This window comes from Lipotes vexillifer, unplaced genomic scaffold, assembly GCF_000442215.2.
Source record: "Lipotes vexillifer unplaced genomic scaffold, Lipotes_vexillifer_v1.1 scaffold47, whole genome shotgun sequence".
In the NCBI taxonomy this organism is placed as follows: Eukaryota; Metazoa; Chordata; class Mammalia; order Artiodactyla; family Lipotidae; genus Lipotes; species Lipotes vexillifer.
The window spans coordinates 3124659-3151798 of NW_006791298.1; the positions used below are offsets into that span (position 1 = coordinate 3124659).

Sequence of the window (27140 nt, forward strand, 5' to 3'; positions counted from 1 at the left end):
GGATTCAGTTCTTGCATTTTACCTTGAAGTAATTTTTTTCTTAAATTTTTTCTTTTAAATTTTATATTTCTTAAGTTTCACAACAACTCTAAGAAGTACTTGGTTAGGAATACAATTATTTTATAATTTGTTTTAATTGAGATTGATAGAATAAGTTACTATAAGAATTATTAAATTAATTTTCTTCAAATACTTTAAATCTATTTTAAACACGTTTGGGTACCTCAGTTTCATGTGGAATGGAGAAGTATGGAATTGGGACAGAAAAGAAAAGTCTTTTCAGAAATTAGAAAATTATTGTAATGGGGTACAAATAAGCCAGATTTTAAATCATAAATCTACACAAATGGTAAAAGACCTGAATTATGGGAGGAAAGTACGACCTTCACAGGGACTATACATGTGTTACTTTCTGTATACCATATGTAGGTACTGTATCACAATTCTTTTTTTAATCCTGAATTCTCTCCATTTACTTAGGTTTCATAATGTACAAGGAGTGTCAGAAATTTTTCTTTGAGAGAAATATAGCTTCATTTGCCAGTCACGACTAAAATTAGAGAAAGCCATGAGTTGTAAGCTCCAGAGATGCAATACTATATCCAGATTCCTAGTTAGACTATGTCTACATGTATTTTACATATATATGTGTTGTGTAACATATATATAATACAACATATGTGTCGTATGTGAATATGTTGTGTAACATGTAGGTTATATATGTCTATATATGTAAAACAATACAAATATAAACATTTTAGACTTGAAATGGTTGTCTAACTTAATTTTTGTGAAGGCTCCAAATTGTAATTTTCTTATAAAAGTCTCTCATTTTCAAAATGTTGATCAATTCAACTTGTCAATTAGGTGAGCAATCTATATCAAATTTTCCCTTTATAAATCATCTATTTAACCTCCTGTTTTTAAGTATGTACAGTTTTTAAGTATGTACAGTTTTTAAGTATGTACAGTTTATAATTCTTTAATAACAAGAAGTTCAATAGCAGTCTGTTTACCTACTTAACAAAAAGTAAATAGCCTTCAAATAGTGTGACATATGGTATCTTTATAGAAAACAACGTGATGATGATGATGGTAATGATGACATATAAGTTCCTCCTTTGACTAAGTCTATGGCAGATCTACTGCTTAATAATTCTACCTCACCTAAAACTTTAATAATACAGAATTGTGTGTCAAACAAATCATGTTCTCTACAGTGTTCCAAGAAAAATGTAACTTTACTGATATATTTAAGTTTTGAGAGCTAGAATTTTCAACTTTACTATTTTTTTTTTTTTTTTTTTTAACGGTACGCGGGCCTCTCACTGTTGTGGCCTCTCCCGTTGCGGAGCACAGGCTCCGGACGCACAGGCCCAGCGGCCATGGCTCACGGGCCCAGCCGCTCCGCGGCATGTGGGATCCTCCCAGACCGGGGCACGAACCCGTGTCCCCTGCATCGGCAGGCGGACTCTCAACCACTGCGCCACCAGGGAAGCCCTCAACTTTACTATTTTTAATTTATGCTTTTAAGCGTTTCCTTATGCACTGTGAATGAAAATAAATAATATTTGTATATGACAAATGAATTAACAGTTCTTTTTCCTTTTATATGAATTTACTTGAATTGGTAGAATATAGCACCGCCTTATGCCCTATATAAGAATTACAAGCTACTATTTTATTTCTGCTTTATATTGTCAAAAATTATATCATACATGGAATTTCTTACTCTATCATTCTAAGAACTTTTAAAAAACTCAACCTTCTTCCATTTTTCTCATAATACTCAAACTGTCAACTTAATCTATAATCCTTTCAAGTTGATTTATTTGAATGAGCCAGCCAATTTGTCAGTACTTTTTTCCTTTTAATTCATAACATTTTAGTCTAGGTCCTAGAGAAAAAGCTCTGTGTGATTGAAAGTCTATTTGTTTTAAAGTAAATTTGGGGTTGAATAAGCATTGTGTGTTTAATAACTCTGACAGATCTTAAGAATTTGAATTCTTCCTTTCAAACAAGAGAGCTACAAATTCTCCTAGTGGTGTTATTTAATATTCAAAGTGAACTGATTATCACATTGAAGTTTGGTTGATATATATAATATATAGGCTTTCTTCTATTTAATAATAGCTGTTACCATTTTCCAGCCTTATTAACCATGTATTGTATTCAGAGTGATTGTCTTTCAAAGAAACTTGTAAATTCCCTTCTACCTGTACCTTTTCTAAAATTGGAACTTAAGAAAGATGTCTGATAAAAATACTTAATTCGCTCCCCAGCTAAATTTTATAAAGCATCTCCTATCAGCCAGAGATACCATAAGCACATGGAGAAACTCTTCCATTTTTGAGTTTCCCAAATGCCACAAGTACTTTTCACTATGTGTACCAGGCAAAGTGCATTGTTTTTTAGTTTCATTTAAACATTTTTTAACCGGAGAGTAGGAGGCTGCTATACCCATGGTTCCAATAAAAATTTAAGAAATTTTTTAGCTACTAAAATCTACATTTTTTTAGTAAGAAAACCAAATAATTATGTTTATCTTAACACTTCAGTATATGTATAATTCTGAATGATAATGAGTTATCATACTTATGATAATTTTATAAACATGAAGTTTTAAAAATATTAGCTTTAGAAAAATCATGGCAGATATTTAAATGTGGGGAAAAAAAGAATTTTGAATATAGCTGGTAGTTTGGAGAGAAAGTAAGGATACTTAGGTTCAGGTCTGGTTCTGCAATCAACGAGAATTGTGAATTAAGCATATCACTTTATTTTTCAGAGTTTCATCAGTCAAAAGAGAAGTCTGATTGAATGGCTTTTTAGACTTCTACCTTTAATATTCTGTAATTCTAAACTAGTATCCTTTACCATTCCAGTTGGGTAAATGTAAAAAAATATATTCATAAGTTATATTAGATTAAATTCCACGTGTGCTGCAACTAAGGAGCCCGCCTGCTGCAACTGAGACCTGGTGCAACCAAATAAATAAATAAATAAATAATTTTAAAATATTGATTGAAAGGAAAACAGTAAGTGTTTTCCATTTGATGTCAGAATCTTAGTTCAAACTGTCTCAAAATTCCATATGATTGTATCTTTCCTTTCTTATCTGTGGCAGTCATCATCATCCAAGGTCATGTTGATTATGTTCAGGACAATTGGCTTTGAAATAATGTCAGCATCTGTTGTTAGTCAATAATACATTCCCATCCAAGAGATTTACAGGGAGGCTAAATGAAAGTCTGTACATACTCTTACTCATCATTAACAGTTGAACTTTTGACTCAAGCCCAGCTTTGAACCTCATTGTGTTATAAAAATTTTGAATTTAGTACCTTGAGTATATTTTCTTTTAGAAACATGATTTAATGGTAAAGCTTTGATCCAGAAGTCTTAGACTCTACACCTAATATTTCTACAAACTCCTTGTATAACTCTGAACCCATATAATCTATGGGTATCTCAATTTGTCTGTTTATTAAAATGACTAATTTATATCTACCCCATATTGTCTTATGGGGCTGTTGTTGAAATATAATGTATAATGACTTGTTTCTGTCATGGGCAGTATACTTGTGAAGATGAATTCCAATAATTTAAGGTCACATTTTAATTTCTCAGAATTAAAAGTACACATATCTTTTTTTTTTTTTTTTTTTTTTTTTTGCGGTACGTGGGCCTCTCACTGTTGTGGCCTCTCCCATTGCGGAGCACAGGCTCCGGACGCGCAGGCTCAGCAGCCATGGCTCACGGGCCCAGCTGCTCTGCGGCATGTGGGATCTTCCCGGACCGGGGCACGAACCCGTGTCCCCTGCATTGGCAGGCGGACTCCCAACCACTGAGCCACCAGGGAAGCCCAGTACACATATCTTTTATACCCCAAAGGTGTGACAGTGCATGTGACTAATGACTGACTAAAAGCTTGAGTAATAGTTTAGCAATAATGATAATTTCTTAAAATTCAGTTTAAGAAGAAATCTCCAAAGAAAAGATGAATATAAAAATGGAAAACTTACATAATTGAAAAATAACCAAAACTAAAATTAAAGGAAATAGAGAAAATACATGCATCAAAGTTTACAAAGTTGATTAATATCTAAAATAATCAAAATAACTTATTAAAATATGTAAGAAAAATACCAAGTCCACAATAGATCTATGTCAATAAGGGATAAATAGGCAGTTCACACAGATGGAGACAAAATTATAAACACATGGGGAAATGTTCAACCTTGCTAGTAATCAGGGAAATTAATGCAAAAATCATTACAATACCATTTTAATTTATTATATTTTATTACATTAATATAAATTATTGTAAAAAGCATTAACAATACCATATACAAAAATATATGGAATACTATAATGAATATTTTATGTACTCACACCTAGCTTAAGAAAGCATCCCCAACCACTAACCAATTTTTTAATGCTAACACTACTGACCAAGTTATGGTAATAACAAAGTATCACATTAGACACCATTGGTGGTACTGTAAAGTTGCATCACTGTTTTATACAGCAGTATGAACATATGTCACTAGCCTTAAAAATACACATACTTTTTAAAAAATTTTGTTTATTTTTATTTTATTTATTTTTGGCTGCGTTGGGTCTTCGTTGCTGCACACGGACTTCCTCTAGTTGTGGCGAGTGGGGACTACTTTTCCCTGGGGTGCACAGGCCTCTCATTGTACTGGTCCCTCCTGTTGCGGAGCACAGGCTCTAGACATGTGGGCCTCAGTAGTTGTGGCACACGGGCTCAGCAGCTGTGGCTTGTGGGCTCCAGAGCGCAGGCTCAGTAGTTGTGGCACACGGGCTTAGTTGCTCTACGGCATGTGGGATCTTCCCGGACCAGGGCTTGAACCCGTGTCCCCTGCGTTGGCAGGCGGATTCCCAACTACTGCAGCACCAGGGAAGTCCCCACATACTTCTTGCTTAGAAATTCTTGTAAAGCATATTCATCAGAAGAAAAACATTTAGACAAAATAGTATTCATTTTAGCATTATCTGTACTGATAACCTGCATGTCCAACACTTTAGAAATAGTTAAGTAAGTAATGGTATACAAACTCAATGGGTAATAAAAGAACCAGTTAAATTGAAAATTTGAATATTGCTTAGCAAAATTGTTTTTATTGTCCTAAAATACACATAACATAAAATTTACCATTTTAACCATTTTTAAATGTATGAGTCTGTGGCCTTAAATACATTTGTGTTGTTGTAAGAGCACTACCACCATCCATCTCCAGAACTTTTTCATCATCTCCACTTGAAACTGTACCCATTAAACAATAACTCCTCATTTCCTCCTGGCCTCAGCTCCTGGCAAATGCCATTCTACTTTCTTGTCTCTGAATTTAACCATCCTAGCTACCTCATATCAGTGGAAGCATACAATATTTGTCCTTTTGCTTTTGTTTTGGCTTACTTCACTTAGCATATGTCCTCAAGGTTCATCCATGTGTAACATGTGTCAGAATTTCATTCCTTTTTAAAGCTGAATGATATCCCATTGTAGGTATATACCATATTTTGTTTATCCATTCATTTGTCAATGGACATTTTATATATTTGAGTCTTTGCTTTCAGTTCTTTTGAATATGTACCCAGAAGTAGAATTGCTAGATCATATATGGTAATTCTATGTTTAATTTTTGGGGAGGAACTGTCAAACCTTTTCCACAGTGGCTTCTTCACTTTACATTCCTATGAGCAATGCACAAGTGTTCCAATTTCTCCACGTCCTTGTCAGCACTTGTTATTGTCTGTTTTTTTTTTTTAATAGCCATCCTAGTGGGTATGAGGTGGTAACTCATTGTGGTTCTGATTTGCATTTCTCTAATGATAATGCTGAGCATCTTTTCATATGCTTATTGGCCATCTGTGTATCTTCTTCGGAGAAATATCTATTCAAGCCCTATGGCCATTTTTTAATTGGTTTCTTTTTTTTGTTTTTTTGTTGTTGAGTTGTAGGAGTTTTTAGTATAATCTGGATAATACTCCATTTCAGATATATGATTTGCAGATATTTTCTCCCACTATATGGGTTGCCTTTTCACTGTGTTGATAGTGTCCTTTGATGCACAAAGGGTTTTTTATTTTTATTTTTTATTTATTTATTGTTTTTTGTGGTACGAGGGCCTCTCACTGTTGTGGCCTCTCCCGTTGTGGAGCACAGGCTCCGGACGCACAAGGCCAGCGGCCATGGCTCACCGGCCCAGCCGCTCTGCGGCATGTGGGATCTTCCTGGACCGGGGCACGAACCCATGTCCCCTGCATCGGCAGGCGGACTCTCAACCACTGTGCCACCAGGGAAGCCCGGGTTTTTTAATTTTGATGAATTCAATTTATCTATATTTTTTTGTTGTTGGCTATGCTTTTGGAGTGTCATATCCAAGAAATCATTGCCAAATCTAATGTCTTGAAGCTTTTGTCCTATGTTTTCTTCTCAGGGTTTTGTAATTTTTGTACTTACATTTAAGTCTTAGATCCATTTTGTGTTAATTTTAGTTTATGGTATAAGGTAAGGGTTCAAATTGATTATTTTGCACAGGGATATCCAGTTTTCCCAGCCCTGTTTGTTGAAATTTGAATTGTCTTGGCACCCTTGTTGAAAATCATTTGACCATATTTGTGAGAGTTTATTTCTGGTTTATCTTTTCTGTTCCATTGGTCTATATGTTTGTCTTTATGCCAGTATCACACTGTGTTGATTAATGTAGCTTTGCAGTAAAATCAGGAAATGTGAGTTCTTCAGCTTTGTTCCTTTTCAATAGCACAATGTTTCAGATATAACATTAAATGAAAAAGGAAGGACATAAAATAATATTAATTAGAATGTAAAAAAATAGGTTTTTATATAAAGTCAGTATTAGGAATGATTACATAAGAATCAAACTAGGGTGGTAGAACTATGGGGACTTTTTTTTCCTTATTTTTAAATTTCTAATTTTAAATGTATTTTGGTACCAATAAAATAGTATAAAATATAAATGTAATTATAATTTGCATAGTAGAGAAATGGTGTGTAAGTATATGTTAACATAGTTTAGCCTTTAAAAATGCGAGTAGGGGCTTCCCTGGTGGCGCAGTGGTTGAGAGTCCGCCTGCCGATGCAGGGGACATGGGTTCGTGCCCCGGTCCAGGAAGATCCCACATGCCGCAGAGCGGCTGGGCCGGTGAGCCATGGCCGCTGGGCCTGTGCGTCCGGAGCCTGTGCTCCGCAGCGGGAGGGGCCACGGCGGTGAGTGGCCCGCGTATCGCAAAAAAAAAAAAGCAAGTAAGATATCAATATCAATGTAAATAATGTTCGTTCTTGACTCTTCAGTGCCATAGTAAATCCTTCTAAAATGGATTAATAATATTTTTTTTAAATATTTATTTATTTGATTGTGCCAGGTCTTAGTTGCAGCAGGTGGGCTCCTTTTAGTTGCAGCTCACCGGCTCCTTATTTGCAGCTCGCTGGCTCCTTAGTTGCGGCACGTGGGCTCCTTAGTTGTGGCACATGAACTCTTAGTTGCAGCATGCATGTGGGATCCAGTTCCCTGGCCAGGGATCGAACCCAGGCGCCCTGTATTGGGAGCGTGGAGTCTTAATCATTGCGCCACCAGGGAAGTCCCAGGATTAATAATATTTTTGATATTATTGTTACATAGCTAATGCATGCCTTTTCAGTTGTTATCTTAATATTATTAAAGCCTTGAGCTTATTATCTAAATATACTAACAGATAATTTTTCAAAATCATCCTTTATAAAGTCACTTCAAAACCTCATTAATATTCTATTTTTGGAAGCCGTTAAGAGTGGAACAGAAATATGTCTTATAGGTAGGCAAGCCTACTAATGATAAAGTGGAAAGCATTTTTGCTCACATCTATGGTAATGGAACAATTTCTCATACCTTCAACAAAGAATCCTTTACTTTCTGCAGAAAGTGCTATCTTCAAGTAAAACCTGCTATGAAGTTCTAGTTATGAGATCACATGTAAGCATGTTGGTTTGGAACTAGGAGAAGGAATTTGAAATTACCAAGAGATAGTAGAGCTAATTTTATAGAGAGGTCTTTCTCAAAACTGGTATTTATCAGCATTTTGCTATAGCTGTGAAAGGAATTCAGTCTTTCAGTTACCTAGACTTGAAACAATTATTTTGGTTTATTATACTTTATCTTTTAAATATGAAGTCCTTTCACTTTTTCTTTCAACATATCAGTTTTAACAGTCCTTACTTTTTCATTCTTAGTATGCTCTAAGCACTAATCTCACCCTGATTATTGCAGCAGCATGTTCATTTATTACTTTGTTTCAGTACTTCTCCAGCTCTCATGAACTGTATTTTTCATATTTCTCCTCTCCATTATATCTTTTCCTAACTTTTTGTTATCTAAATGCTGCCTCTTAATGATGTTGCAAATTCCTGGAGGGCCCTGGCTCTAGTTGACATTTCTTTTATATGTTCCCTAGGTTTTTTCTCATTGCTCTGCATGCTGGAAACTTGTAATAAATATTGTTTGAAAAAAGTTTTCCTTCATTTCAGGAGTGGCAATGTATACAATCAAAAGGTTGCTTTTTCTTAGAAGAAGATGGTGAAATCATTAGTCATCAATATAGGATGCAAATAGCTCAGAGATCCCTGGTTTATCTAACAATTAAGCCATTAAACCTGAGTCAAGCTGAAGGCAAGTTTAAATTTTCTGTATTTTTTAAAAAATATCAATTTATGCCCACTTTGAAAATACTTATGTAAGTATTTGATGGTTCTAGTTAGTGAAGAAAATGATCTGCCTAAGAAACATGTGGTTACATATTGCAATACACTTAAAGAAAGTCGTTTGTACATTGACTGTGTTGTCATATTATGTAAAGAAAGTAAATTGTTTTGGACATGTTTAAAGTATTTTTCTTTTAATTTATTTAAAAATGAGAACAAAATGTTACCTGGTTTCCTTTTGACATAGAATTAACTTTTTATCTGCTAATAAGTCCTTAGCTTTTTCCATTTATCAATTTTTTAAATTAATATGCATGAGACAACTTCTATAGGAGCATAATTTGGGTCAAATATGAACTGCAGGTATTTTTGAATACCTTCAAAGTGCCATGTCATATGACTTAGACAATCCTTATTAATAATTTTCATATCCATGGTAATATTCTTTTCCTATACATCAATGCTAGATAAAAATTAATAATTTCCTAGTGTCTACAGTGGTCATTACATAATTTTTAATTAGTGAAAAATGGCTATGTGGGTGCTTTCCCTAGATATCCTTTTAATGTTATTGTTCTAAGTATCAATCTTTATTTTTCTTTTATGTTTACATATAAACATCTACTTACTAGAGGATTCTTCCCCACTTACATTACTTTTCCCTCCTAAAGTAGAGATTCTGAAAGTTTTCACTGTATATCTTGTAGGACACTTACAACATTTGGTAAATGATACTTTTAATTTTTTTCATTTAAATTTTTTTATAAATGTATTTATTTATTTTTGGCTGCATTGGGTCTTTGTTGCTGCGCCCGGGCTTTCTCTAGTTGTGGCGAGCGGGAGCTACTCTTCGTTGAGGTGCGTGGGCTTCTCACTGCGGTGGCTTCTCTAGTTGCCGAGCACGGGCTCTAGGCGCGCGGGCTTCAGTAGATATGGCACACGGGCTCAGTAGTTGTGGCTCATGGGCTCTAGAGCACAGACTCAGTAGTTGTGGCACCCAGGCTTAATCGCTCTGCTGCATGTGGGATCTTCCCAGACCAGGGCTCGAACCCATGTCCCCTGCATTGGCAGGCAGATTCTTAACCACTGCGCCACCAGGGAAGCCCTGGTAATTGATACTTCTAAATGACAATTACAATAGTCATTTTTCAGATAAAAGTATCAAGATAGGTCTGCAAATTCAATGTAGTTGTTTATTCTCTGTATTCTTATGAAGAAGATTTTTTTTCATTTATTTATCAAATATTTATTGAAGACCTTATAAACCAAGTATCATTTTAGGTGCTTAAGATACAGATACATCAGAGTACAAAAAATACAAAATCCTTGCCCTATGAACTTACATTCTAGTGGAGGAAATAAACAATAAATAATAAACATAATAAATAGTAGGGGCTTCCCTGGTGGCGCAGTGGTTGAGAGTCCGCCTGCCGATGCAGGGGACACGGGTTCATGCCCCAGTCCGGGAAGATCCCACATGCCGCGGAGCGGCTGGGCCCATGAGCCATGGCCGCTGAGCCTGTGTGTCCGGAGCCTGTGCTCCGCAATGGGAGAGGCCACAACGGTGAGAGGCCTGCCTACAGCAAAAAAAAAAACCAAACAAACAAAAAACAAACAAACAAAACATAATAAATAGTAAATGACATGGTGTGTTAGAAGGTGATAAGTGTTATGGTAAAAACATAGAGGAAAAGGGGCATTGTGAATACGAGGGAATATGAGTTGCCATTGAAAGGGAGTATTAGTGTATGCTTCATTAGAGGTTGACATTTGAGCAGACTTTGAAAGAGGTGTATTAATTATCAACTGCTGTGTAGCAAACTACCCCAAAACTCAGTGGCTTAAAACAATTAAACGTTTGTTTGCTTATGAGCAGTTCTTTTGGTCTGAGCTGGTGGGCTTGGCTTTTCTGTGTAGGGCTTACTCATGCATCTTTGATCAGCTGCAGGTTAGCTGGTGGCTGGCTTTAACTGATCTTGGCTGCGCTCTTTCCTTTGTATAGGTTTCAGCTGAGACAACCTGATTCAGCCTTTTATAGTCTCTTACCCTCTAGTAAGTTAGCCTGGACTTGTTCTTATGGTATAACAGGACTCTAAGAGAGAAAGCAGAAGCACCATAGGCCTGGGCTCAGAACCAGCACATTACTTCTGTTACATTCTGTTGTGCACAGCAAGTCAAAAGGCAAGTACAGATTTACAAGGTGGAGAAATAGATTTGACATCTTAATGGAAGAGCTACAAAGTCACATTGCAAGGGGGTGTGGATACAGAGAGGGATGGCCATTTTTGCTGTCTTCCACAGGAGGCAAGGGAGTAAGTTTTGCGGATGTAGGGCTGGTGGAAGGGGATGGGTGAAGAGTGAAGGAAGTGACAGGTAGAGGGAATCCTCTGTTCAGAGGCTCTGAGGTGAGAGTGTGCTTGGTGTTAGAAGAAAAACAAGGTGGCTAGAGTTGGTATATTGAAGTAAGGAGAGAGTGTAGGGGCTGAAGACAGGGAGAAATAAGGACAAAAATCAGGTAGAGTTTTTGTTTTGTTTTTTGCCATAATGAGAACTTGGACTTTGAGAGAAAAGAGGAACCCTTAGGAGGCTGCCATCAAGATTTTCTCTTCATCTTTGATTTTCAATAGTTTGAATATGTGTCTTGGTGTTTTTTTGTTTTTTTTTGTTGTTGATGCTGTTTTTGAGCTTGGGGGAGGTTTTTTTTTTGGTTGTTTGTTTGTGTTTATCTTTTTGGTATTTATCCTACTAAGGGCTCTCTGAGTTTCTTAGATTTATGGCTTGTTGTCTCATTACTTTTAGATAATTTTCCATCTTTATCTCTTCTGCTCTCTCTTTTCTTCCACTTATACACCTGACATCTCGTTCTCCTGTGTGCCACCACCGATAAGCCAGTGCTTGCATCTCATCTCTCCTTGGAAGGGTCTGTCTTTACTTCGATTTCAGGCTGCTTGGTTGTCCTGTGACCTCAGCTCTGACAGGTTCAAGAAATGTTATGATTTTGTTTTTCATGCATTTTTCTCATTGTTAGGGTAGAAGCAACATTATTCCAACTTTCAACTGCATTAGAGGATTTTTAAGTAGAGATGGAACATAATCTGACATATTTTAACAAGAGCAGTCATGTTGCTGTATTGAAAACAGATTGAAGGTACAGAAAGCAAGGGGTCCAGCTAGGACTCTATTGCAGAATTCTAAGAGGGGACTGGTGTTGCTTTGAACTGGGGTGTAGAGGGGGTAAGAAGTAGAGATTCTGGATATATTTTGAAGGTCAAACCATAGCATTTCCTGAGGCTTCGTTATGATACGTGAGAGAAGGGAAAAGTTAAAGATGATTCCAGGATTTGGGGTTTTACCAACTGGAAGGAATGAGTTACTCTTATCTGAGACAGAAAAGAGTATAGATGGACAGTTTTGTTTTTTTTTCCCAGATGTTTGGGAAAGCCAGTTTTAGACATAGAAATCCAAGTGGAAATGTCAAATAGGCAGTTGGGTATATGGGTCTAACATTCAGTGGAAAGGTCCTAGCAGGAGATAAAAATTTTGGAGTTAACAGCATATAGATGATGTCTAACATCTCTTCCTCCTATGCTCCTTTACAGGTAAGCCAGTGCTTGCATCTTCTCTCTTCTTGAAAGGGTTTGTTTGTCCTTGGATTTCAGCCTACTTGGTTGCCTTGCAACCTTAGCTTTCTGATGAGTTTTTAAAAAGTTATGATTTTTAGAAAGTGTGTGTATAGAGAATGTTTCTAACAATTTCATTGTGTATAGGTATATGCCTTAATTGCAAATGCTATGATGTTTATAAAAATGGATGTGTATTTCTAAAAAAGAAATCCAAATGGGAAAGAAGCCACTACTTTTTTAAATAGGAAAGAGTAAGTAGTGATTGCTTATTTTAAGATGTTTGGGTTTTTTCTTTTTATAGGAAAACCATCCCCTTGGTTATCAGTTGATACTGCCTTGTATATTCTTAAGGAAAATGAGAGTCAAGCAAATCTACAGCTCATGTGTTTTACTGAACTACGAAATAGAGAGGTATACGTATTTATTTTCTAATGTTTAGTTAAAAATATAGTATGACCTCAAGTTTGAGGAAAATAATCATTTTTCTATATATTTTAAAACTTTTTATCTTCCCTTCCAATTAAGGTATATACAGTAATCACTTCATATTACATATGTTTTATTAATTGTGAACGACTTTTTCTTATTTGCTGAGATTTAAATATTGAGGATTGATTGGCCATTTTGGCTTCATAACTTACACGTTGTGTGACATTGTACTTCACTTTCCTCTTTTCTAATGCCCTGATACCCCACCTGTGAATATTTTTTTGTTATACTCAATAAAAATGATTAATGCCAGTGGATTTTTTTCCCCTAAATACAAGCAATTCAAGGCTTTGAAAAAGTTCCTCTAGATGTTTGTCTTAACTTGTACTACTATTGCAAAAAAGAAAAACTTCAAGATTACTGTCCTCAAGCTTGACTCATAGGGTCCAAAAATAGATTGATCTGAAGAAATGCTTTCAAATGATTTTATATGTTGCCCATGGGGTTGTTCTGATCTTTTCTAATTATATATTTACTCAGAGGCCAAATATGTGAGGCAGATACATAAATGTGGCTATTTGTTTTATGAGGACTACAAAATACATCTGCTACACTATAACAGGAATAATACTATTCAAGGGCTTACTGCAATATCATATTTAATCTTTATATAGGCCCAACGACAGACAAACATTTCCCTGATGGAATGTTATATAAAAGTCTTTATTGTTGGCTTCCAACAGACAAGAATAGTTATAGGCAAGAAACAAATAAAATGACAGCAGTTAATGTTTTGATTAAACTCTTCTTCAAAACTGACTACAAAGTTAAATTCAAGATAAAGCATTGTCTAACACAATAGCTTTCCCACTTTGTTTTGCTTAAAATTACTTTCTTACGAGATTACATGTATAAAAATGTTAGTACATAGCAAGCCTATAATAAAATTTGAATGAGTTTCTATTTATCGCTTTACTGTGGCCTCTGTTTATCTTTAATATGTCATTTTTACAAAGGATTTTTAGTTTTAGTTTCACAGTTATTTTCTTTAAGAAGAGTTTTGTGCCCATGAAAGACTTTCCATTTGCCAACCACTGTGGCAGTTCAAGTTTATATGTAGAGATAAGGGAGGTTCAAGGGATAACATATATTAGGAAACAGCAAGAACTGCTTTTCACTCCTGGATATCAGTCAACATCTGGCCAATCTAAAAGATTATGATTTCCAAAAGATGGGTTTGGTCAATCTTTAGTTTTCAAAATGGCCCTCACTTTTATTGGATTGCTTCTTTTATCAAAATAGGACATGGTCACTTTAGGATGATTATGGTTCCTCTGACTTGTGAGGGTAGAAATAGGGCCGAACCCAGAATTTGGATGAGCAACTTTGTTTTGTATATGAGTCCCCAGGATGACCTAAAATAAACCTGGGATTTGAAAGGAGTTTTTGACACAATACCAGACAGAATTCCCTAGGGTTATTCTGTGCTGAAGGGCAAATGGCTACTTGCTTAGATATTATACACGACTAGGAAATGCTTAGGTTTAATATATTTGACAGAGACAATCCCTAGGTTTTACAGGAAACCATTGGGCTCCAGAAAGCACTTAGAAGGTTCATAGAGGGATGCCAATTTGCTTTTTCTTATAGAACAGGAGAATAAAATGTTTTCCTATACAAATGTCTTGGCACTCATTATAAATATCCTGTGATGGAAAAGAATTTTGTATAAGGTAGGTTTATCTGGGACTCTGCCTTCTTTTATAGTTCATATTACATAAATAGTAGTAAAATTCCAGTGCTTTTGTCCACATAATTGTATTTTTACAAATATGGCTAATTCATACAAATAGTGAACTCTTTTAAAATATATTTAATTTTTATGTTGTGTTATAGCAATCTGAATTACAAATCATATATTTATATTTGAATCAAATTAGGCAACTATAACCCAGAAAAATTACTCTAAGATTTTTCTCTTTGCTTCCTGTTGAAATATTTGCATAAAAAACATTTTTGAAGATTATTGGGAAGATTTAGAAGTTATATAACTTCTAACCTGTTACACTTTTAGGCATTTGTTTTTAAAATATATGAAGTACTACATCTAATATTATTAGCCTTACCATTAAGAAAAAGATTTTGAAGCCTATAAAACATTGATAGAACCATAATAGAATTGGTGAATATTGGTAAAAAAAGAAACTATTTCTAATGCTTCCCTTTCATAAGAAAGATTAAAAGTCATTAAGACTCATGGTGGTTGTTTGTTTGTTTGTTTTTAAAATTCTTTTGGAAAAGATGTTTGGGTGGACTGGTGAACTAGGACCTGGAATTTACTGGTTAATTCCTTCCACAACTGGCTGCAGGCTAAAGAAAGAAATAAAACCAATAACAGAAGAAGCCCAACTTGTATATAGAGATGAAACCGGGGAATTATTTCTCACAAAGGAATTTAGGTAAGTTTTGTTTATTAAAGTTAAGAGCTATAACATCTAGACTGGATATATATCAGTAGCCTGTTTTCCATCCTTTCCTTTGGCTAGCTGCAAATCCCAACCTCAGATTCTAATCAATAGCTCAACTCATCCACTAGGCATCTGAAAGTGACCTTCTACTCATAGGTCTGGGATTGCCATTCATTTCTGGGTTCCATACATTTGGCAAGTCAACTTTAGTTGCGTATCTACTGATTTCTCGTCCACTAGAAATAGGTCCTGCTAGTTGCACTATTGACTTAGATAGCTATCAAATATGAAATCCAAATAGGGTAGTTCTCCCATACCATACATGTACACAGTAAGATCTGGCTGCAGGTAGAGAGGAAGAAGAAAGTAGATGGAGAAAGGAGAAAGGAAGAAGGGAACTTCTCTTTGAGTTCCTACTACATGTTGACATGCTGTGGTTGCTTTGGAAGCTTGTTTATGTCATGTAATACTAGACTGGGTAACATATGTATTTGGATACATTAATTTTATCATTCACAAATGTTTTTTATTTTATTCTTTTCCATTATGGTTTATTATAGGATATTGAATATAGTTCCCTGTGCTATACAATAGAACCTTGTTGTTTATCCATTCTATATATAATAGTTTGCATCTGCTAGTCCCAAACTCCCAATCCAACCCTCCCCCACTCTCCCTCCCCCTTGACAACCATAAGTCTGTTCTCTGTGTCTGTGAATCTGTTTCTGTTTCGTAGATAAGATCATTACAAATATTGTTTAATGCCTTTATATTACTTCCTTTTGAAAGTTATCCTCATAGAAACCTTTTTCAGTCTAGTTGCCTCAGAGACAAATAATTTGCTATTTTTTGTAATTTTAGGTCAACTTTATCAGATATATTTGAAGTAATTGATTTAGATGGAAATGGTCTTCTCAGCCTTGAAGAATATAATTTTTTTGAACTGAGAACAAGTGGTGAGAAATGTGATGAAGATGCTTGGGCTCTCTGCAGAGGTAAGCACTTTTCTTTTTCTTAATGGTTATGTAAAACATATATATATATATATATATATATATATACATACACACACCCTTTCATCCTTAAGAAGTGAAATGTCAAATTTCTCCATGGAATATTATAGCAATTGGGACAGTTTAAAAGTAGTAGTATTGTTTGTAGACCATAAAAAATTAAACATTTATTTTCCTTAAATTGGTAGTTGGTATAGTACTCAAGTTAAAAGAAAATGTGAATTACTTAATCATAATTTCTATGTTCTTTGGAGCTTAGAATGTAAAAAACTTTGTCTTAGCTCTGATAGCAAAGGGACTGAAGTGGTGGCGAGACCCAAACTGCGCCCAGGAGAGGGCAGCAAAGAGCTAATAGGCTAGAGTTTTACTAAAAATTAAGAGGTTTCCAGGAAGTTGTTTATATATGTTAAGAATTCTTTTGTTTTTTGTATTTGAGTTGAATTAAGAAAGTCCATCGATGGATGTATGAAAGCCAAAAATGCTAAGATAGGCAAAGAAAAATACTGAGAGCGAGGCGAAGTCAGTTGTCACTTGCGAGGAGTCTGGGAAGAGGGTAGAGCTTGTATATTTAAGCCAAGGACTAAAAGGTCAAAGGGGAAAGCCAGAAAGCCACAGCCAACTATAGATCACAGAACAAGAAGTTGAGGAGGCTAGAATGCAGTCAGGAGAGAGATTAACTCACATGTTGCTGTCACTGGGGTAGTAATGTGTCCTAATCCCTCTGGTTCTTGAAATGGTCTAAGCTTGGCAGTCAGTAAGCCAGAGAGTCTGATAAGTCTGTTTATCTAAACAGCAAGTAAGGTAGAAATATTATTAATATAAAGGTTTTAAAAAAATACTTCTCTTTTTAACTGACAGTTTATATACTGTAATCAGTAACCAGAAATGTATATTGATTTATAATAGTAAACTTCAATTAACAAGACTGATAACACACATAATAGAGTATTATTTTTAGGAGGATGTAATCATCCTGTTACTTTAATGATATAATGATATAATATTTTGATTCTCTTTGTTCCCTTGTCATATATCAGTTGAATATATTTGTATGAGTATTTTCTGAGTTCTCTATTCCACTGATCTGTTTGTCTCATCTGTCACTAGTACCACACTGTCTTGATTACTGTAGCTTTAATGTAAGTCTTGAAGTTGGATATTAATAAACTTTAAAAACTTAATGGAGAATTGATCATTTTAAGTTTTAAAAGTAGATTAGTTATTGATAGTCTCTATAGCATAGTATCTAGGTACATTTTTCTTGAAAGTAATAATTTCTTTGTATTATATATCAAATATTAATTTTTTTCATCTTGCTTTTCTACTTAGTAGCTCCAGCTTCCATTTTAGTGGCTACCACGTCTTTCTATGATCTAATTTAATCTACATTTACTTTTTTTCCTTACAAAAGTTATGAGTCACTTTCTAAACTCTAAACATTTTAAACTATTAATCAGTCAACCAGTTTTAAGCAGTTATGTTTCTGCCTCTTTTCTCACAGTAATGTGTACAAAAGAGATATCTCAAATAAGAGTACCCATTTTCCTTGGGTATATTACAGATGGGAGTTGGAAAATAAGATCTTTCTTTGTTGTAGGACAATTAACAGAATGTAATCCAAAATGAGTAGCTGTTTATTATCTATATTATAGAAACATTCAGGAATTATATATATCTAGATATTTCTTCATGAATTTATGCTTATAAACAATGTTAAAATGGGTACTTAGATTTGTCTGGGACATTCATGGACTCCAAAGTGTTCCCCATTATCTAACAGTTTTTTAGGGACCAGTGGACAATTCAGTTAAAATTAAAGCAATTAAGAATATAGCAGTCTCCTTAAACCTGGCACCATCCACATTTCCCTTTTGAAACACCAGTAGTTTGGGGGGTATTACATCAAATTCATTTGGGTTTAAGTAGCAAATATATAAGAAGCATTTTAATTTTTGAAATACAGCGCTGGCTTTGGCAGCACATATACTAATTTTTGAAATATATGTCAGTATATACTTTAGATAAGCAGGCAGGTTGGAATTTACCGAGAAAAATAAAAGTTTCCTCTGATTTTGGAATATATTTGCACTATTTTTGACTTCAGATCTTGTTGAAAAACTAAATCATGCACTGTGACAGTGCTTATGCTGAGTTGTGGAAAATTAGAACAGTATCTCTCAAACATGTTTTGAGTCATTCTTATTTCACTTTTGTAGTGCTCACAGATTCCTAAGGCCTCCTTTAAAATAAACATTTGTGAATACTAATATATAATAGACATTTTAGTAAGTGTATGAATTTTTAAACTATGTAAGAAAGAAACTTTTGGTTGTTTTGACAGAGAATTTCGACACAAAGAAGAATGAACTAACAAGACAGGGCTTTATGGATCTGAATCTAATGGAAGCCAATGATGGAGAAGGAGATCCTCGTGACCTTTGGGTAACTCTACACTCAATGGGCTACAATAAAGCTCTGGAACTGACAGAGGTAAAACAATCTTGAAGTTTTTCAGTGGGTTTAATGTACATAATATTTTACCCCATGAGCATTTTCCTGACACAGGACTTTTGAATTGGGCTCTAAAATCCTTGAACTTCAATATGTGAATGAAACCTGGGCACAACAGTATGTTTCTGCTAGTTTATACAAGTTCTTACCTGAAATTTAGTTACTGCCAACATTTAAGTAATTCAGGAACAAAAGTAGTTTGAGCATATGATATGCAGGAAAAAGATTGGTAATATAAAAAATTATATTTCTTAATTGGCGATGGCTATTTGAGTTGCTAAAATTTCATTTCTATTCAAAGACTCTTTGTCCTAATAGAATAAAGGCTCTCATATAATAAGGAGAATATGTCTGGATGAGAACTGGAATTCTGATCTTTTTACAGAGGTACTCCTTGGGTTAATATTTGTAAAACACTTGGAACAGCGCTTGGCTCATAGAAAGCACTGTGTATGTATTAGCTATCATTATTATTATTTATTAACATGATAAGGTATAAAAGTTGAATAAGACTCACAATAAACCAGAGGAATAATAAAAATTAGGCCTATTTCTTAAATTTTATCTTTTTGTGTCCTTTAATGAAGTTTAGAATAAAGGATTTAATAGTTTTAGACCACACAATTAGATAACAATACATTTGTTTATAAATTAAAAATAGTGTCTGTCCTTTCTATAAATAAATCAACCTCAGAGGGTAACACTACCAACAACAAATTTTAAGTTTTGGGTGTATTGAGTCTTTGGTTTAGTTCCTAGTTTTGACATCATTTAACATTCCTCATAAATTTGTTTTCTGAGAAGTTCTCTATATAATTTTTTCGCCATTTTTATTAATAAGAGGTGAATAGTTCCAGTAACTTTTTACATCCTACTTTAACCTAACATTTAGTGAATCTCACATTTTTAAGCATGGTGCAAAATCAGCATCTAATCTGTGAATAATATTGTGTCTGCTACACATGCTTTCACTTAACAAAGGAATTAGTTAAGAGCAAATTAAGACATTTTATAACATTTGCTGATGTCGTTGACTTCTGAAGTCATAGGCAAGAATGATTTCTGAGACAAAGATCTTTTTATTTAAATTTTATTTTTTTATTGAATAGGTAATATATTCATATCATTGAACATTCCAAAGGTTAAAAAAAAAATTATACAGGGAAAATGTCAAAGGATAATGAGACCACCACTCAGTAGCTGGAATAAAAAGACAAAAATGAATTGATTGCTTACTACAAGGGAGAGCTATCTGGTCAGGTGTAGTTTCTCTGTGCAAAGCAGAATGTTCATCTTATTTATAAAGTGTTTTGGGGAAGCATGGTTACTCAGGTGAGACTGTTGACTGGTTGGCACTCAGTGGTATATTTATTTACATGAGTCTGTCTGTGATTGCTTGACTTTCGAAAGTGAGGAGCCAACACTGGCTGACTTACAAAAGTGTGTTTATTGAATTGAGTTGTTGCAGATCAACTGAACAGTTTTAAAACAAATTTCTGTGGAGAGAGATCAAGATGGCAGAATAGAAGGATGTGGATCTCACCTCCTCCCACAAATACATCAAAAATACATTTACATGTGGGCAATTCTCACAGAATACCTACTGGACACTGGCAGATCTCATACAACCAAGAAAGATCACCTCATAACTGGGTAGGGCGAAAGAAAAAAAAAAGGAATCAGGATGGGACCTGTACCCCTGGGAGGGAGCTGTGAAAGAGAAAAGGTTCCCTCACCCTGGGAACCCCCTTCACCAGCTGGGAGATCAGCCGGGACAGAAAGGGAGATTCAGAGGCTCAGAGGAGAGTGCAGCAATAGGCTTGCAGCAGGCAGAGCAGAAAGAGAACAGCACAGATGGTCCTGGCCACCTTGCTGAACACTCCGGCCTGAGATGCGCATCTGTTGGTGTGCACAGGGACTGGGTGCTGAAACTCGGGCTTTAGCGGACAGACCTGGGGAGGGCACTGGGGTTGGCTGCATGGAGATAGCCCAAAGGGGCTGGAGTGTGGCCTGGGCTGCAAATGGGGGTGTGCACGGGATGAAGCCTAGGTCTGCCATAGAAGCCCCGTTGTTAATGCACACAAAGGGAGGGGCAGGGTCCTACACTAGCAGCCTCATTCTCCAGTGACCTCACAGCAGGCGCAGCTCCACCTCCATGAGCTCTGGGAGCACCAGGCTGCAGTTGCCCACATGCAGAGGCAGAGCTGAAATCTGAGCCAATCTCCAGGGGCTGCTTGACTTCAGAAGCCGGGCTGAAATCTGAGCCTTGTCCATAGGCTTTGCAACTTTGGTGGATGTATGCTGCCAGCACCTTTGTAAGCTCAGCACCTGTGGGACATCTGTGAGGATTACTGGTGCTCCCATGGCTGGGGCAGGTCTGGAGTTAGCAGCTGTGGGCTTTGCAAGCACGCACATGCGAAGGCAGGGCCAGGGTCTGCGCTGATTCCCTAGTCCCCACAGCGGGTTCAGAGGCACGACTATATGTGACTACTGTGGGTCCTGGTGCCTGTGAACACAGTACCTGAGGGATATCCGGGTTGATTTCCTGCAATCCCATGGCTGAGGTGGGGCAGAGGGCAGTGCCAACAACAGTGTACTTTGTGAGCACACAACAGGTGACACACGACACCAGAGCACACTACCTTGTGAACAGCTCCCACAGAGGAATACTCAGTGGCTCTCCCAGCAGAGGTACTTCAACCCCACCTACCCCACACCACAGCTCAGAAATGGATCTGGGGACTTCTACTTCAACAACTGAAGAGCAGACCTTGACCCTGACAGGGCTATGACAGCCACAGAGCAAAGAGAAGGCCCTGCTCAACATCCAGTGAAGGCTTTGCTCACCACAAGTCCAATCACACCCCCTATCAAGGGGATAACAGCCAGCACACACTGAGGAAAAATATGGCAGGCATCCATACTAAAAACAGCCCTCGCACCAAAACTATTAGACTCGTGCACGCTACACAGGGATACTCCCACATAAAAACAGCCCTTCATGACCACAGTAGATAGCTGTTTCTCCTAAATTCAGAGTCAGAGAAATATAAGTAGGATGAAGAATCAGAGGAACGACTCCCAATGAAAAGAACAAGAGAAAGTCCCTGAAAGGACAAACAATGAAACGGACCTCTCCAGTCTACTAGATCCCAAGTTCAAAGAGGAGGTAATAACAGCACTGAAGGGGGAGTTCCCTGGTGGTCTAGCGGTTAGGATTCGGCACTTTCACTGCCACGGCCTGGGTTCAATCCCTGGTTGGGGAACTGAGATCCTGCAAGCCTTGAGGTGCAGCCAAAATAAACAAAACAAAACAACAACAAAACACTGAAGGAATTAAGAAAGCCTATTGATAGAAATGCAGATCACTGTAACAAGGAACTAGAAACTATAAAAGAGGAGCCAATTAAAATTAGAAAACTCATTTGCTGAGATGAAAGCCAGGGTAAAGGCAGTAAATAGCAAACTAAGTAATGCAGAAGAACGAATAAGTTATCTGGAAGATAGAATAATAGAAATCACCCAATCAGAACAGCAGACAGAAAGCTAAACAGCAAAAAAAAAAAAAAAAAAAAAAAAAAAACAAAGCACTATATGAGACCTATAGGATAATATAAAGCAAGCCAATCTATGCATAATAGGGATCCCAGGAGAAAAAGAAAAGGAGATTGAAAATGTATTTGAGGAAATTTTGGCTGAAAACTTCCCAAACGTAAAGAAAGAAACATATCCAGGTACAGGAAGCACAGAGGGTCCCAAACAGGATGAACCCAAACAGAACTATATCAAGACATAGTATATAATTAAAATGGCAAACCTCAAAGATAAAGAGTGGATTCTAAAGACAGCAAGATAAAAACAAAGAGTTAGTTACAAGGGAAGCCCCATAAGGCTGATTTCTCTACAGAAACATTGCAGGCCAGAAGGGAGTGATAAGACATATTCCAAGTCATTTAAGGGAAAAACCTGCAACCTAGGATACTCTACCCTGAAAAATTATCATTTAGAATAGAAGGAGAGATAATGAATTTTTCAGATAAGCAAAAACTAAAAGAATACAGCAATACTAAACCTATCCTAAAAGAAATATTGAATGGTCTTCTCTAAATAGAAAAGAAACAAGAATCTATAGGAAAGAGAAAATCACAGTCAAATCAGACATTACACAGAAAAACAATTTCTTTGTGAAAGCAATGATAACTACAATGAACAGCGAAAGCATAAACATGAAGATGAAAAAGAGGACATCAAAATAAAATGTGGTGGAGAGGAGTAAGAAAATGTAGGGTTTTTTTTAAAGAATGTGTTTGAGCCTATATGACTACCAGTCTAAAGCAAGTAGATATACTAATGGGTTAACATACTTGAAAAACAGGGTAACCACAAATCAAAAAACATATAATAGATTCACAAAAAACAAAAAGAACTCAAGCATAACACAAAAGAAAACCATCAAACCACCAAAGGAAAAACAAAAAGAGAAAGAAAGGAACAAAGAAGAAATTGAAAATCTACTGGAAAACAAGGTTTAAAATGGCAGTAAATGCATATCTATCAATAATTACCTTAAATGTCAGTGGGCCAAATGCACCAGTCAAAAGACATAGAGTGGCAGGTTGGATAATAAAACAAGAGCCTACAATATGCTGCCTACAAGAGACCCACTTTAGGGTGAAGTACGCATACAGATTGAAAGTGAGGGGATGGAAAAAGATATTTCATGCAAACTGAAATGACAAGAAAGCAGGGGTAGATAGCAATACTCAGATGAAACAGACTGTAAAATAAAGACCATAAAGAAAGATAAAGAAGGACACTATATAATGATAAAAGGATCAATACAAGAAGAGGACATAATACCCATTAACATATATGCACCCAATATAGGAGCACCTAAATACATAAAACAAATACTAACAGACGTAAAGGGAGAAATTGATGGGAATACAATAATTGTAGGAGACTTTAACACCCCACTGACATCAATGGACAGATCATCCAGACAGAAAATCAATAAGGCAACAGAGATCCTAAATGATATAATAGACCAGTTAGACTTAATTGCTGTTTTCAGGACATTACATCCAAGAAACAGAATACACATTCTTTTCAAGTGCACATGGAACATTCTTTAGGATAGACCACATACAAGGACACAAAATAAGCCTCAACAAATTTAAGAGGACAGAAATTATTTCAAGCATCTATTCTGACCACAATGGCATGAAACTAGAAATCAACCACAGAAAGAGAAATGAGAAAAAATGATTACCTGGAGACTAAACAACATGCTACTAAAAAGCCAATGGGTCAACAATGAATTAAATAAACAACTTAACCTAACACCTTCTTAGAAAAAGAAGAACAAACAAAAATTAAGGTCAGCACAAGGAAGGAAATAATAAAGATCAGAGAGTAAATAAATAAAATAGAGATAAAACACATTAGGAAAAATCAATAAAACGAAGAGCTGGCTTTTTGCAAGGGTAAGCAAAATCAACAAACCTCTGGCCAGGCTAACCAAGAAGAAGAAAGAGAGGACCCAAATAAACAAAATAAGAAATGAAAAAGGAGAAATAACAGCTGATACTGCAGAAATACAAAAAACCATAAGAGTATACTATGAACAATTATTTGCCAACAAATTGGACAACCAAGAAGAAATGGACAAGTTTTTAGAAGCATAAAGCCCACCAAAACTGAATCAAAAAGAAATAGGTAATTTGAACAGACCAATCACTAGAAGTGAAATAGAATCTATAACAACAACAAAAAAAACTCCCTGCAAACGGAAGTCCAGAATCAGTGGCTTCACTGGTCAATTCTACCAAACATACAAAGAACTTATACCAAACCTTCTCAAACTCTTCCAAAAAGTTGAAGAGGAGGGGACACTCCCAAAGTCATTCTATGAAGCCATCATCACCCTGATACCAAAACCAGACACTACCAAGAAAGAAAATTACAGGCCAATATCTTTGATGAATATAGAGGCAAAAATTCTAACAACACATAAAAAAGCTCATACACTGTGATCAAATGTATTCATCCCAGGGTGACAGGGATGGTTCAACATACACAAATCAATCAATGTGGTACACCACATCAACAAAAGCAAAGACAAAGCGCATGATCATTACAATAGATGCAGAAAAAGCATTTGATAAAATTCAACATCCATTCATGATAAAAACTCTTACCAAAATTTGGTTAGAGGGAACATATCTCAACATTATAAAAGCTATTTATGACAAACCCACAGCCAACATAATATTCAATGATAAAAGCTGAAAGCCTTCCCACTAAAATCTGGAACAAGACAAGGATGCCCACTCTCACCACTTCTCTTCAGCATAGTATTGGAAGTCCTAGCCACAGCAAGCAGACAAGAAAATGAAATAAAAGGTATCCAAATTGGAAGGGAAGAGGTAAAATTGTCATTATATGTAGATGACATGATACTATATATAGAAAATCCTAAAGACTCCATGCAAAAACTACTAGAACTGATAAACAAATTCAGCAAGGTATCAGGATACAAGATTAACATACAGAAATCTGTTGCATTTCTTTACACTGACAATGAAATATAAGAAAGGAAAGTGAAAAAAAATCCCTTTTAAAATCACATCAAAAAATTAAATACTTAGAAATAAACCTGACCAAGGAGGTAAAAGACTTATATGCTGAGAACTATAAAACATTGGTAAAGGAAACTGAAGATGATTCAAAGAAATGGAAAGATATTCCATGCTCTTGGATTGGAAGAATTAATATTGTTTAAATGCCCATACTTCCCAAAGCAATCTGTAGACTTAATGAGATCCCTTTAATGACATTTTTCACAGAAATAGAACAAATAACCCTAAAATTTATATGGAATCACAAAAGACCCAGAATTGCCAAAGCAATCCTGAGGAAAAAACAAAGCTGGAAGCATAATCCTCCCAGACTTCTGACAATACTACAAGGCTACAGTAATCAAAAGAGTATGGTGTTGGCACAGAAACAGACATATGGATCAATGGAACAGAATAGAAAGCCCAGAAATAAACAAACACACCTACAGACTATTAATCTTTGACAAAGGAGACAAGAATATACAATGGAGAAAAGACAGTCTCCTCAGCAAGTGGTGTTGGGAAAGCTGGATAGCTGCATGTAAATCAGTGAAGTTAGAACACTCCCTCACACCATACACAAAAATAAACTCAAAATAGCTTAAAGACTTAAATATAAGACCTGACACCATAAAACTCCTAGAGAAAAACATAGGCAGAACAGTCTTTGACATAAATTGAAGCAATATTTTTTTTGATTCGTCTCTTAGAGTAATGGAGACAAAAGCAAAAATTAATAAATGGGACATAATTAAACTTAAAAGCTTTGCACAGCAAAGGAAGCCATAAACAAAGTGAAAAGACAACCTATGGACTGGGATAAAACATTTGCAAATGATGTGACCAACAAGGGATTAATCTCCAAAATATCAAACAGCTCATATAGCTCAATGTCAAAAAAAGCAAAAACAAAAACAAAAAACAAGCAATGCAATCAAAAAACAGGAGACCTAAATAGACATTTCTCCAAAGAAGACATATAGATGGCCAACACACAGATGAAAAGATGCTCCACATCACTAATTATTAGAGAAATGCAAATCAAAACTACAGTGAGGTACCACCTCACACTGGTCAGAATGGCCATCATCAGAAAGTCTACAAATAATGCTGGAGAGCGTGTGGAGAAAAGGGACCCTCCTACACTGTTGGTGGGAATGTAAATTGGTGCATACACTATGGAGAACAGTGTGGATGTTCCTTAAAAAACTAAAAATAGAGTTACCATATGATCCAGCAATCCTGCTCCTGGGAACATATCCAGAGAAAACTCTAATTCAAACAGATACATGCACCCCAGTGTTCATAGCAGTGCTGTTTATAATAGCCAAGACATGGAAGCAAACCTAAAAATCCATCAACAGAGGAATGAATGAAGAAGATGTGGTATATACATACATACACACAATGGAATACACACACACACACACACACACACACACACACAATGGAATGCTACTCAGCCATAAAAAAGAATGAAATAATGCCATTTGCAGCAACGTGGATGGACCTATAGATTATCATAGTAAGTGTAGTAAATCAGACAGAGAAAGACAAATATTATGATATCACTTATATGTGGAATTAAAATATGATGCAAATGAACTTATTTACAAAACAGAAACAGATTCACAGACATAGAACAAAGGGGCGTAGGGATAAATTATTAGGAGTTTGGGATTAGCAAACTACTATATATATAAAATAGATAAACCACTGCATATATAATAGATAAACAGCAAGGTCCTACT

The 27140-nt window shown here is 35.8% G+C and overlaps 1 protein-coding gene across 1 annotated transcript in view; it reads left to right on the top strand.

Moving 5' to 3' along the window:
- EFCAB7 (EF-hand calcium binding domain 7) overlaps positions 1-27140 on the top strand; it is a 53637-nt gene that overhangs the window by 14747 nt on the left and 11750 nt on the right. The window contains exons 7-11 of the mRNA XM_007464296.1: positions 8552-8693; positions 12650-12759; positions 15079-15236; positions 16107-16240; positions 18600-18748. Coding sequence (XP_007464358.1) covers positions 8552-8693; positions 12650-12759; positions 15079-15236; positions 16107-16240; positions 18600-18748 — 693 coding nt within the window. The remainder of the gene's footprint in view (positions 1-8551; positions 8694-12649; positions 12760-15078; positions 15237-16106; positions 16241-18599; positions 18749-27140) is intronic.